Source organism: Antechinus flavipes, chromosome 5, assembly GCF_016432865.1.
Source record: "Antechinus flavipes isolate AdamAnt ecotype Samford, QLD, Australia chromosome 5, AdamAnt_v2, whole genome shotgun sequence".
Classification (NCBI taxonomy): domain Eukaryota; kingdom Metazoa; phylum Chordata; class Mammalia; order Dasyuromorphia; family Dasyuridae; genus Antechinus; species Antechinus flavipes.
The window spans coordinates 99,536,278-99,549,736 of NC_067402.1; the positions used below are offsets into that span (position 1 = coordinate 99,536,278).

The window sequence follows — 13,459 nt, forward strand, 5'->3', positions numbered from 1 at the left end:
CTAATCAAGAATTTCGTAAAAACAAAAAAATTAGACATTACATTATGAACAAAGTTGTACCAGTTAACACAGACATAACTTACAACATAAGCAACATTCTAATAACTCTTAATGGCTATATCTTTTGTATTTCCCATGGTTATATATTCCTCATTCCACCCTGTGTTTTCTTCTCCAAGATTATAAACCCCTCGAGGGCAGGGATTATCTTTATTTTTATTTGTAATTATATCCACCTCCCTCCTTTTTCTTCACACTTAGCACAATAACCCCCCCCCCCCCCTTCCCCCCCTCCCCCCCCCTGCACAAAATCAATGTCAACTATTGACTATTAATTATATAGTGTATTATATAACAACACTTGGATAATTTCCCTTCTTTTTTACTCAGGTTTTTAGAGTCATGAAATTATTGCTGTGAAACTAGAAGGTACTTCAGAAGCTGTTATGAGTCAAGATACTGGTGGAACTATGGAGGTGTGAGTTAATTGTGAGTGTACTAGCTAGGATTGTTCTGAGCAAAGAAAATGTAATGCAGACTTGGGGCAGTTGGGGTTAATTTTGCTCCAGGTATATTGATCTAGGGTGCAGCTGAAGGCCTTTTGGAAAAAAGAGAATAAAAGCAGTTTTTAAGACCAGAGCAAGGAGCTCCTAAGACCCCTAGGACTCTCCTTCCCAACTACCTTTTCTCTTTTTGTTGGAAGCTTGTATATTTTTATATTTCTGAAATGCTTTTAAATACTTTGGGAACTGTTTCTACTTGGAGTATTCAAATATTTTTAATAAAAGGATTCTTTGCTTGAATCTTGAACTCTGAACAATCTTTTACAACAACTGCAGAATTGTAACCTGGAAGGGGTCATCTTGTCCAACTTATTTCACAGATGAGGAAATTGAGACCCATTGAAGTTAAGTGATTTGTCTGAGGTCACACAGCAAGTAAACATTAGAACTGGATTTTGACCCCTGGTCCTGTAAATCCACCCAAAAGGCTTCTACATGGTACCATGCTTCCTCCCAAAACTGTTAACATGAAAGCATGGATATTCCACTAGGCAACTCTCTAGAGCTTACATTATTTGTGTTGCTTAGCCCTTTAGATGACGTAGGACTGAGATAAATTAGAATTTATAGGAAGATCAGAGGTAAGTTTCAAATTTTACAATTTTATAATTTTTTCCTTTTATTTTATTTCTAAACTTGTGTTCTTTTACTTGTAAAGAGTGTGGGAGGTAGAGAAGAAATTGAACTCTATAGGGTTGTGTGCTAATTTCAGAGATGGAAATTTAGCAAAAGAGTCAATAACTTGCAAAGAGCAGTGACTCCTTAGGGTCTCTCAAGACAAAATTATTTAGTAAGTAGTCAATTCTTTACGCTTCCAGCTTTTTTTTATCCTCTAAATGAAACTTCCCCAGTTTCTGAGTCTAGTGTTCTTGTTTTTTCAAGTCTCTAGTTCTTCATTATGTTATATACAACCAATACAAGCTTCATAAGAAAACTTCCCTGAGATATTTATGTTTAAACAGGGATCAAAAACTTTAGATTAAAAGATTAATAGAATTTAAGGTATTAGCTAAAGGAGAAAGGGATTTAGGGGACTTGTCTCTAAGCCTGAAATCATGTAAAATGGGCAGCCATCCCCTTAGCTGACATGTACGGTTAAATTTGGCATTCTTCATCAATTCTGCTTTAGGGAGGGAGATTCTAGTTTCTGAGCCCACCCAGAAGTGGTCTCCTATGCAGTGACTTATATCATTAACAGCTATCCCATTTTCCTCCCAATGTGGAGAGGATAGGTCAAGAGGACCCAGGCCCAGGAAAAGAGCCACCATGTTGAATTCTGAAGTAGCACTACCATGGAGGTTTCTAAGAGAAACATATGAAAATATAAGACTCATTCTGAAATGAAAAGCTTCTCCACAATCAAAATTCAACATATACACCACCACCCCAACACATTCCCTCTCCCTCTTCCTTTCCTCCCCCTTCCCCTCTCCCTCTCTCCCTCTAATGAGATTGTTTTGAAAAGACTATGTTGATTCTTTCTCTGCTTCCTATAGAGACTTCAGTTGTTCTAAGCCCATGGAAATTGTCCTTTGGTCTCTATATGAAAAAACCTCTTCCTAATACACTATATTCATTTCAATTCAATAAACATTTATTAAGCACCTGCCATGTGTCAGACATTGGAATAAGCACTGGAACTCTGATACATGTATATAAGCTGGCCTCAAATAGGTATAAGCTACAAACACATAGATCTCAGTAGAAGAAGAAGAAGACTCAGAAAGAAAGGTAGCACAAAGATTTTAAAATTCTATTCACCCTCAGTGCAGACTCTTCATTGTTACAAACACCAATTTGTGAAGGACCTGATTCTTCCATCCCATTTGAAGGGCTAAAAGAGACAACCTCAGATAATTTTCATGGCCCAATCAAGCTTCCCAAGAAGAGTTATAGAATCATTTTTCTTGGATTAGAAAGGGTTTCAGAAACCATCTAGTCCAATAAGCTCAAACATAAGTAGAAACCAGTTCCTCCTAGCCTCATGCTGACTTAGAAAAACCGCATTATTTCTGATATAGCATCTTTCTATTCATTTTATTAAATATTTCAAAATTACATTGTAATCTGTTTTCATTGCTTTGTGACCTATTGGCTATGAGTTTGATATCTCTAGTTGAGTCCAATCTCTCACTTTAATGAGAAAACTGAGGCTCTGGGAACCTAAAATTGTCATACCAGATCACCCAGGAAAGGAGAATCATAAGCAGACTTTGAATTCATGTCCTCTAGATTCAGGACGCTTTTCACTGTATCATATGTAACCAGCAAACCTCAAGAATTAGTAAGAAATGCTGTCACAAGTAAGGGTTCAGATCCTGAGTGGAGCCAAGTGAGGAGGGAAGGTAAATGGCTGAAGACTAAATGTGAGCCATTTTTATCTGAGAGATGGAAATCATTGAGGGATCTAGAAGAAAGAAGTTGGCACAATTATTTCAAGGAACCCTTTGTGTCAAGGATGAAACTGAAGAATCTGGATAAGAAACAACAGATGCCTAGAGGCATGAAAACATTTCTCTGTCAGTTAAGACTCCAGTGAACCCTTTGTTGTTCAACTATTGTTCAAGAACCTATATGATATCCTAGGGAGGAGAATCAAATAGAAAGGAGCAGAAAAAGGAAGAGATAATATTGATTTTACAGAAAGAAAAATCTATAACCTCTAGCAGAAATGGTATAATACCAGTATAAATGATAGAGTACTGATAAGAAAGTGAGCCCCAAAACATCACAAATAATGAGGAACTGCAAGATTCCCTAGAAGGTAACTTGTTTTGGAGAGGAGACCATTTGATGTTTTTGAATTCATATGTGAAAAATATATATAAAACATATACACACATATATGTATATGTATACATATGTATATATGTTTATTTAATGTATATATGTATCTACATACATGTATTGTATATGTGTATAGATAGATCATTTTTGTTTAGTAGTTTTCAGTCCAAAACTTTCAGGTTTTCACTGGCCACCTTGAAGAAGAAGCCTGTAATTCTATACTGTTAATATTCTAATACTTGCCCAGTAGCAGTGTTGCCCTTCACAGATTAGGCAGCCATTTCGCTTGGTCTATGTCATCTGGATTCTTATAGAATATATATATATATTCTTATAGAATACCCCATTTTGAGGCTCCAGGTCCATAGGTATTGGGACTGAATTTCCTTTGTTTACTCCCATTGAGAAAAACTGTACATCAAACTAAATGTATTTTATAATCCCTTAGCATAGTGTATACTCCTGATTCTTTTTCAGAGTATCCATCATTGAATCACTGTCTTCTCATTCATAGTATCCAATTTTGAAGGAGTGTCTTCATTTATTCTCTCCAAAGAGACTGAACCTATACCCAATTTTTTTTTTAATGGGATAGTGATTTTTACTAATTGTGTCTTTTTTGTAGGGCCTTTCCTTTTATTACAACTATACTGTCCTTTCAACAGGGATCTCAGATTATCTATTCCAATCTAGAACACTGGCCCTTATAGATTAAGGGATAAATAGGAAGAAATTCAGGACATTCTAGGCAGACATTTGGATGTTCCTGAAAGATTTAGTTGGTGAAATAAACTATAGACTGACAAACTTAGCTACCCAAGTAAAGGAATCTACTGTGAAAACATTAGTCCCACAACATATGGAACTTTCTTACTGAGTCCTAAGGCATGGTAAAAGAACTAATATTTAAATATAGATGGACTAAAGATTTTACTGTGATGTCTTCACTGTGTGTGTGTGTGTGTGTGTGTGTGTGTGTGTGTGTGTGTTGAGGGGAAGGATCTTATTTCCTTATTTTGGACTAAGGTTATATGGTATTTCATAATTGGGATAACTACATTATTTAAAAATTAGTTTCAAAAACCCTGAAATAATTGATGAATGTAAATTCTATGGTTACAGTTAAAGGCAAGAAGGATACTTAAGTAATCATACTGAAGAGTTTCAAAATATATGGAAGATACTGGGGAGGAGCATTAAATTATAAAAATGAAAAAAGGACAAATATGATAGAAAGAGGTAGATGGATTCAGTCTACAGATAGAAAAGCATTTCAACTCAGCTTTGATGAAAAATTAGTCAAATGCAATGTAAATCAAAGAGATGCAAAGGGGACAGCAGTTACTTGAGCCTGAAGGAGATTTGCATCCCTTTTTTACAAGGATGAAAAGGTCCTTGGATCAAAGCCCTGTATCTTAGGGTTTAAATTTATATCCTGAAGTTACTGCACAGAGTCTAACAAAATAGCCTGCAAGAGGAGCGGGTCTTCTAGGCATTTATACCTATCAACATCTATATTCCATTATCTAGGGTTCTATGAATTTTTATACAGTATGATAATGGGATATATCATTAAAAATCTGTTTGTATGCTTCCCTTGGTTTAGAGATGATCTTGAGTTCTCAGGATGATTCATTAAAAGGCCTTTTGGGCCCTGATAGGTCATTCAAGATGAGTCAAGCAAAGAACTATACGTTTGACATCCAAAGATCAACCTAGTTGCAGAAACTCATCACTGAATTGTTGAAACCAAACAAACATCATGATTTTCAAAAAATAAAGAAATACATCTGTATGTCTATAACTATATCTATCTATCTATATGCAGCAGCTCATGAAGATCATCTAATAGAAATCTGTAGCACTGGAGAGAACACACATTGATGAAGTAACAAATCCTCAAAATACTGAAGGAAACAACAGGAATAATTCCCATTGTATTTGGATATGAGGTTTGAGGAGGTATGATTATTGGCATTCTGACATTGTAGTGTAGTAGAAGAAACCAGTAGATTCAGACTAAGAAAACCGATTATATTTTTGAAATACTTTTTGAAAAGTTTAAAAATCTTAAAACTCTACATATATGAAAACTACTGATATGGTTATTCTTCTTTCCTGGCATCTTCCAGCAAGCAAGGAGGGAGCCAGGATCAAGAGTGTCAACAGTGGGATGTCCATATGAGGTATGAACTATGGAATTTGTGAAAAGTCTTTAAAGATTTTGTGTTGGTCCTTGACATGTGGCACAGGTGACTATGAGACAATATATTCCAAGAAGGGCTAAGACAAAGACTTGGGCAAAGCCAATGAATGGGACATGACAAAGAGTATGGAATACCCTCGAGAAGTCACAAACAGGTGCTTATTATTATATACCAGAGGGAAGGCAAAGGATACCATGAAGGGAGAGAGAAAAAAATATCCCAGGATGTCTAGAAAAACTAGAAGTTACAATTAAGATATAGACTTTAGCAATAATAAGCAATACAGAGACCTAAACTGGGGAAAAGACCACTAGCAGAAACAGAGTCTAGATGCACACTCAGAGATTGATGCCCAGAGCAAGAAGAGGGGAAGATGTATTAACATAAAATCTAAATATATAAATAAGAGTGGAGTTCTAAAATAAGTATAAAAATCCAAACCTAAGAGGCAGTCCAGGTAAGGAAATTGTGGGGAAACATTCTGTTGCTATTATGATTCTATTTTAAACTTTTTCTTTGAGCTACTTGTATTCTTTGATGTGCTAATCAGAATCCAAATTGGTAGGATATATTAAGGTATGATTTTGAGTGGATGCAGACTCACAGTACACTTTGAACTAAGTAGCCTTTGGAGAGTGATGGTGGTAAGGGGAAGTATGGGACAGAAATCAGTAAGTGGTGGTACCTCCAAGCTTTACCAAAAATACATTTCCAAAAGGATATAAATAACTTGCTTTAAAAAAAAGTCTTTTATTTTTTCCAATTATATGCAAAGGTAATTTTTAATTTTAAATAAAATTTTGAGTTCCAGATTTTCTCCTTCCCTTTTTGCTGAGGCAATGTTAAACAATTTGATATAGGTTACATATGTGCAATCATGTAATTGCATGTTTGCATTACATGCAACTATGTATGCATGTTTCCATGTTGGTCATGCTGTGAGAAAAGAAATAGTTTGGGAAAAAATTACAGTTTACAAAAGGACAAAATCATGAAAAAATAAAGTGGAAAAATAGTATGCTTCCATTTGAATTCAGAAACCATGGGATCTTTCTCTGGATGTGGGTAGCATTTTTTTATCATAAGTCTCTCAGAAATAGCTTGGATTAATTGTGGTACTGAGAAGAGTTAAGTTATTCATAGTTGATCACTGAGAAATGTTGCTATTATTGTGTAAAAATGTCCTTGTTCTACTATGAACAACTTTTATAAAGTAAAAATTGCAAATGATAAACAACTATAATATTAAATTAAATTTGGAATTAATATTCCAAATCACCACAAATAAGAAAAATGTATAGTAAAACAATTTCAAGATTTTATCTCATACCTACCTAAATGTCAAATTTCTAAAAGATGGAAATCATCTTTGATTCTACTTTGTGATATCACTTTGAAATCACTTTGAAAAAACAATGTGGAGTTATGTGAGAAAAATCACTAAACAGTTAATGTTCTTTCATTTACAGTTACTACTACTGGATATATATATATGTATATATATACACATATATTAAAGAGCGCAAAGGCAGAATTGAAAGTACTTTAATATCAAAATATTAATACTGATTATGATAACAAAAGAAAAACAAAATCTGGAAACAAAGTGAATGGACAAAGAAATTGTTGTGTGTAAAATGTAATTGAAAATTAATTGTGCTCCAGAGAATTTTAAGAAATTCAGGAAGACATGTATGAACACAGTCAAAAACCAAGTATTTATTAAGCATTTATCACACATCCGGTATTGTGCTAGGCATGAAGGACACAGACAAAAATGAAACTGTCCCCGCCATCAAAGAGTTTACCACTCCCCTTAAAAATGTAATGACAATATACGTGTGTGTGTGTGTGTGTGTGTGTGTGTATAAAGAATATATACATAGATGGGGCAACTAGGTGTTACAGTGGATAGAGCACCAGCCCTGGAGTCAGGAGGACCTGAGTTCAAATCTGGCCTTAGACACTTACCCTACAAGTTTCTGGGTTTGGCTGTTGGGCAAGATTAATTTTGGGCAAGTCATTTAACCCTAATTGCTTCAGAAAAAAAAAAGAATATATACATAACTCCCCCAAACATATGTATGTATATATATACATATACACACATACATATACATGCAGAAAACAAAGCAAAACATTTACAAAGTAATATTGGAGCAAAGGCCCTATCATCTAAGGAAACTAGGATAGGCCTCATGAAGAAAATGATGCTTTATGCTGAATTCTGAAAGAGATTTCAAGAGTCAGCAGTGGGGAGGGAATACATCTCAGGCATGAAAGATAACCAGTGCAAAAGCAGAAGTGAAAGATGGATTCTTATTGTGAAACAAAAGAAAAAGGCCATTTTAGTGGGAACATAGTGTTCATCGAAAGGAGTAATATTTAATAAAGCTATAAAGGTAGACTGGAGAAGAGGAAATTTTAAATGCCAGATTTAGAGATAATAGGGAGTTGTTCAATGTTTCAGTCATGATTGATTCTTTGGGACTTCATTTGGGATTATTTTTGGCAAAGATACTGGAATGGTTTCCCATTTCCTTCTCCAGGTCATTTTACAGATAAAGAAACTAAGGCAGACAGGTTTAAGTGACTTGCCCAGGGTCACATATCTAGCAGGTGTCTGAGGCTGAATTTGAGATCAGATCTTCTTGACTCTAGTCCTGGATCTCTATCCACTCTGTCCCCCACCCATCCATAGGAGGGCGCTACTAGGGTTTATTGAGTTAGGAGGTGTTATGGTTAGATTTTCCCTTTCGGAAAAATCCCTTTGACAGCTTTGTGGAAGATGAATTGGAATAGGAATAGCTTGAGGCAGTGAAACCAATTAAAAGGCTATTGAAATAGTCCAGGTGAAAGGTTATGAGGTACCCAACACAAATCAGACTCTCAGATCATGAATGTGTTCTTGGAGTGAAAAGGAAGGAAGTGAGAGATGTTGGAGAGCACAAGAATTGTCAAGTTATATTTATGGCATAAGAGTAAAGGTCTTATGACATTAAGTTTGTTAACCCGATAATCCTAATTGTTAATCAGACAGAAATAAGAAAATTCAGGAAAGAGGTAGATTCGAGGCAAGAGATTAAAAAAAAATGTTTTTTTTTTTTTAATGTTAAAAATGAGATGCCTATCGAAGATGCAATTTGAAACACTCAATAGGCAGTTGTTGTGGGATTGGAACTTGGTAGAGAGGCTGCTTAAAGGTGTGCACATAACTCTGGGAATCATTTACATAGAGATACCTCTTAAACCCATGGGAGTTGATGAAATCATTACGTGCAAAAAAAAAGAGAGGAAAAAGAGAAAGGTGCAAGACAAAGCCTTAGGATACTTCCAAAGTTAGGGGCGTACCTCTGAATGATAATCAAGCAAAGACAGAAAAGATGTCATCAGACACATAGGAGAATCACGAGAGAGCAGGGTTAGGAAAACTCAAAGGATGCCGAGGGTGGCCAACAGAGTCAAATGCTAGAGAGATCAAGGAGAAAAAGAATTGACTTAAAACCTCTATGCCTGGCAATTAAAAGATTACCACTAATTTTGTAGCTGTGATTAAGGTTAGAAACCAGATTACAGAGGTTTTAGAAGAGAGTTAGAAAAGAATAAATAGAGGCAATAAGTATTATTAGTTTTTTCAAGGAGATTAGTTGAAAAAGAAGGGAGAGATATAAAACAAAAGCCAGGAGGGATCATAGAATCTAATGATGATTTTTTAAGAATAGAAGAGACTTGGATATATTTACAAACAACAGGTAAGAACTAATAGAAAATTAGAGGTAGAGAAGGAATGATAATGGATGGCAATCTGTTGGAGAAGATGGAACATTGTAGAATTAAGGATACATGTGAAGGGATTGGCCTTAATTGATCTTAAAGGTCAACTATTCATCAAAGTCTGGTCTAAAGAATAATAGAAAAGAAACCAAGCAGAAATACGAGAAAGATACTGATAAAAACAATAATGTAAAGGACAATAATACTAAAACATCAGAATTCAGTTATGTGATGATCATTCTTGATTTCAGAGTACTCTTCATGAAACTGCTTCTTCCTTCTTGGTAGAAATGGTGTGGATTGTAGATACAGAATCCTGCACACACTGTCAAAAATGGTTGATGTATATTTTGTAAATAAACTTTCTTTTTGCCACAAGAGAAAATTCTATGGAACTCAGGGACTTTAGTGATGTAAAATAAAACTGATTGCAAAAAATAAAGTGGCCAGGCATAAAATTAATCTTGCCCAACGGCCAAACCCAGAAACTTGTAGGGAAATCTCTGGGTGCCAGAGATTCTAAAAGGCTGGTGTCTGCTTCTAGCTTATGAAGATACATATTCTGGACACACTGTAGCAAAGACTGGTAATTAAAAGAAAACAAAAACAATGAACATTAAATATTTTGCTACAAAGATACCATATTGAGTGTTTCTCATTGCCACTTGAAATACAAGCATGAATTTTCTTCTACCAGGGAAATTTTCTTCCAGTTACATTCATAGGACCCTCTATACCATTCCTCTGCAGGATCTTCCATCAGACAGTGGTTTCTCTCCACCATTCAGGACATCTTTATAGTGTTGTGGATAAAATCGCTAATATTTATATTGCACTTAATCTCATTTGATCCTCACAACAACCCTGGGAGCTAAATTCTATTATTATCCCCATTTTACAGATGAGGAACCTGAGGCAAAGAGTGAGTTGCCCAGGGTCACACAACTAGTAAATCTCTGAGGCCACATTTGAACTCGGGTCTTACTGACTCCAGACTCAGTACTTTATGCTTTGTGCCACTCAGATGCTTAGATATGGCACCAGGAGAAACCCTACAGTTTCTTCAATAGTCATAGATATAACTATAGATCTTTCCCCATAGAAAACAATAAGGCTACCCCTTACCCCCAGATTAAGGCTCTTCTTCTTTGTTTACATTACTTTGCAGACATACCCAGAGATGTGTCCAGCAGTCAGAATCTTTGTGTAAACTTGGTATAGTGACATCTCTTCTTTGGAGTTTATAGTCATCCAAAGTCCCATCTAAGAATGAATGGCATCTTTGTCATTTGTTGTTGTTGTTCAGTCCAACTCTTTGTGACTCCATGGACCATACTTTTCTTTTTTTCCCTTTTTTTTTATTTGAAGCAACATATTTTCAAAATATATGCATGGATAATTTTTTAACACTGACTCTTGCAAAACTTATGTTTCAAATTTCCCCCCTTCCCCTCTCTTACCTAGATGGCAAGTAATCCAATATATGTTAAATATGTGCAATTCTTTTATACATTTTCCCACAATTATATTGCTACACCAGAAAAAAATCAGATCAAAAATGGAAATAAGAATGAGAAAGAAAACACAATGCAAGCAAACAACAACAAAAAGTGTGAATGCCATGTTGTGATCCACACTCAGTTCCCACAGTTCTCTCTCTGGGTGTAGATGGCTCTCTTCATCACAAGATCACTGGAACTGGCCTCAGTCATCTCACTGTTCAAAAGAGCCATGGGATTTCATGGGATTTATCTGGTAAAAGTGCTAAAGCAGTTCATTATTCCTCTTCTCCAGTGGATCAAATTAAACAGAGATTAAGTGGCTTGCCCAGAATTACATAGCTAATAAATATCTTCGCCTGGATTTGAATTTAGGTCTATCTTCCCGATTCCAGACCCGATGCTCTATCCACTGAGTCACTGAGCTGCCTCAATATCTGTAATACTCTCATGTAAAAACACATCATCATTTTTTTGTACCTCCTCTTCAATGACATTTATTTCTGCCATGCTATGGACAATGGGGTTTCATAGACTCTGCCTTTTTAACTCAGAATGACTTAAGTCTGAATGCAACTCAGCTGTTTTTCCAAGTCTTCTAGAAAGGATATAACACCCCTTCATTTACCTGCTAATTAATTAACTCATTAGATATTAATTAAGTCTTATTTTATACATGAATCAAAGAAATAAAGTTTGAATGCTAGAAATGAGTTCAATGATGAAAGGAGGATAGGAAAAGGTACTTAAGTAAAATGTAAAGAGATACATTTTATTTATGTTAGATAATCACACTGTTGACTGTTTAAATAAGAGCTAAGTACAACTTAAAATGATGATAAAGATGTTGTTGCATCAGTATCCATCAGCAACTGAGAATTTTTTTTTAATTGAATCATAGGTTCAGAGCTGGAAGGACCTTACAAATAATCTAATCCAATTCCCTTGTTTTCCTAATGAAGAAACTGAAGTTTAGAGAAGTGACTTGATTTGCTCAAGGCCACTACTCCAAGTAGTAAATGGTAGTGCTGAGATTTAAATCCCAGTTCCCCAACTCCACAATCTGCACCCTTTTGTTTTATACCTTATTGTTTCTGAGGAAGACTTCCAAGAGGAACCAGTTGTATGTTGCCTTAGCAGATAACAAGCAGGGAAACATTTTAATGTAAGCAAGAAAGTATATTCCCAGTTTGATGCTGATCTAAGGAAATGGGATGCCATTTCATTAAATGTCTTCTCCAGGCTGCTTCAACAGATGAAATTAGTGGGTAGATGAGCATCCATATGACCAATTCCCAGAATGATAATCATTACTACAGAAAGACAGGGCAGTAGGAAAATGTGATTCAAAGAGTCTTTGATTTGATAAGTCAAATATCACCAAATAGATATTGCCAAAGCATAGCCATGAAGTCCCCTTTCTCTTGTCTACATATCACTGGTTCTTGTTCATCTATTGGTATTCAGGGAAAATCCTTATTCCCTTCCTCTTTCTATCAGTCTTGGGATGATATCTCATTGGAACAATAAGAAAATAAGGATTCTTAGAGTAATGGGCAAGGGAAAAATCGTCTTCTGTATCTGTAAGGCCAGGGATCTCCATGTGGTCTTTTATCCAACTTAAATTTAAAATAGCCCATCTCTTAGCCGGGGGTTATTCAGGATCAGAATTGTGGAATGGATTGTTGTGCATAGGTAAATCAAAACCTGCCACCCCCAGTACCATGACTTCTCAGATGGCAAGATATTTGAAGCATTGACTATTAATGCAAAAAAATAAGATGCAAATAGGATGGAGAAAGTGATGAGTGTCTTGAGAGCCCTGGTGTGAGCCTGGGTCCTGAAGTCCCAAAGGCCAGAATTGCTATGCAATATCTTCTTTCTATGTCTTTCCAGGGAAGTGATAAGCAAAATCATACAAAGGAAGAAGATGGAGGCTGGAATTGAATAAGTAATTACTTTCAAAGGGAAAAAGTAGTATCTTTCCAAATTTCTTTTCAAATTTTCCCCAGTGTAATTCTGAAATAGAAGACTCTTCACTGAGTAGACACTATAGAGATGGTAATTGCCAATGAAAAATAGGAAGGCAATAACAAAGCTGATGCCAAGAGAGCCAAGCAATAGCCAGGTCATGTACCCGGAGATCCTCCATTTTAGCCAGAGGAAGACAGGGTAGGTGAAGGTTGTGATTTTCACACAGTAGAAGACACTGAGCAAAGCAGAGGACCAGATGGTGACAGAGTTCAAAAAATCCCACTGGAAAGAAAAGTACTGATGTACAGTGTTGTATGGGAAGACCATTGGATAGAATAAGACGTACAGGTTTTTTCCACCCACCACCAACTGCAGGAAGAAACGAGATGCACTCAAGCAGGTCAAGATCTTATCACATGGAGGAAGCATCCCACACCTTGCCCATTCACTGGCCAGCATTATAAGGATATAGCCATTCTCCGCAATCAATACCAGACACAAGAGGTAAAAAAAGACCACTAATCCAAAGACATTCTCTTCAAGCACTGTGTTTCCTAGGAGCATTTCTATTGCTGACAGCTTGGTCTCTTTAGAGCAAGTGGCAAGTCTTCAAGGCTTTTCCCTATTGGGCTCTTCTGAAGAGACTCTTAACCTA

At 35.9% G+C, this 13,459-nt stretch overlaps 1 protein-coding gene across 1 annotated transcript; it reads right to left on the minus strand.

Moving 5' to 3' along the window:
• Positions 1-12,456: 12,456 nt before the first annotated feature.
• Positions 12,457-13,368, minus strand: TAS2R60 (taste 2 receptor member 60). Its single transcript, XM_052001694.1, has one exon. It carries the CDS (start codon positions 13,366-13,368, stop codon positions 12,457-12,459), a length of 912 nt encoding a protein of 303 aa, XP_051857654.1.
• Positions 13,369-13,459: the final 91 nt, after the last annotated feature.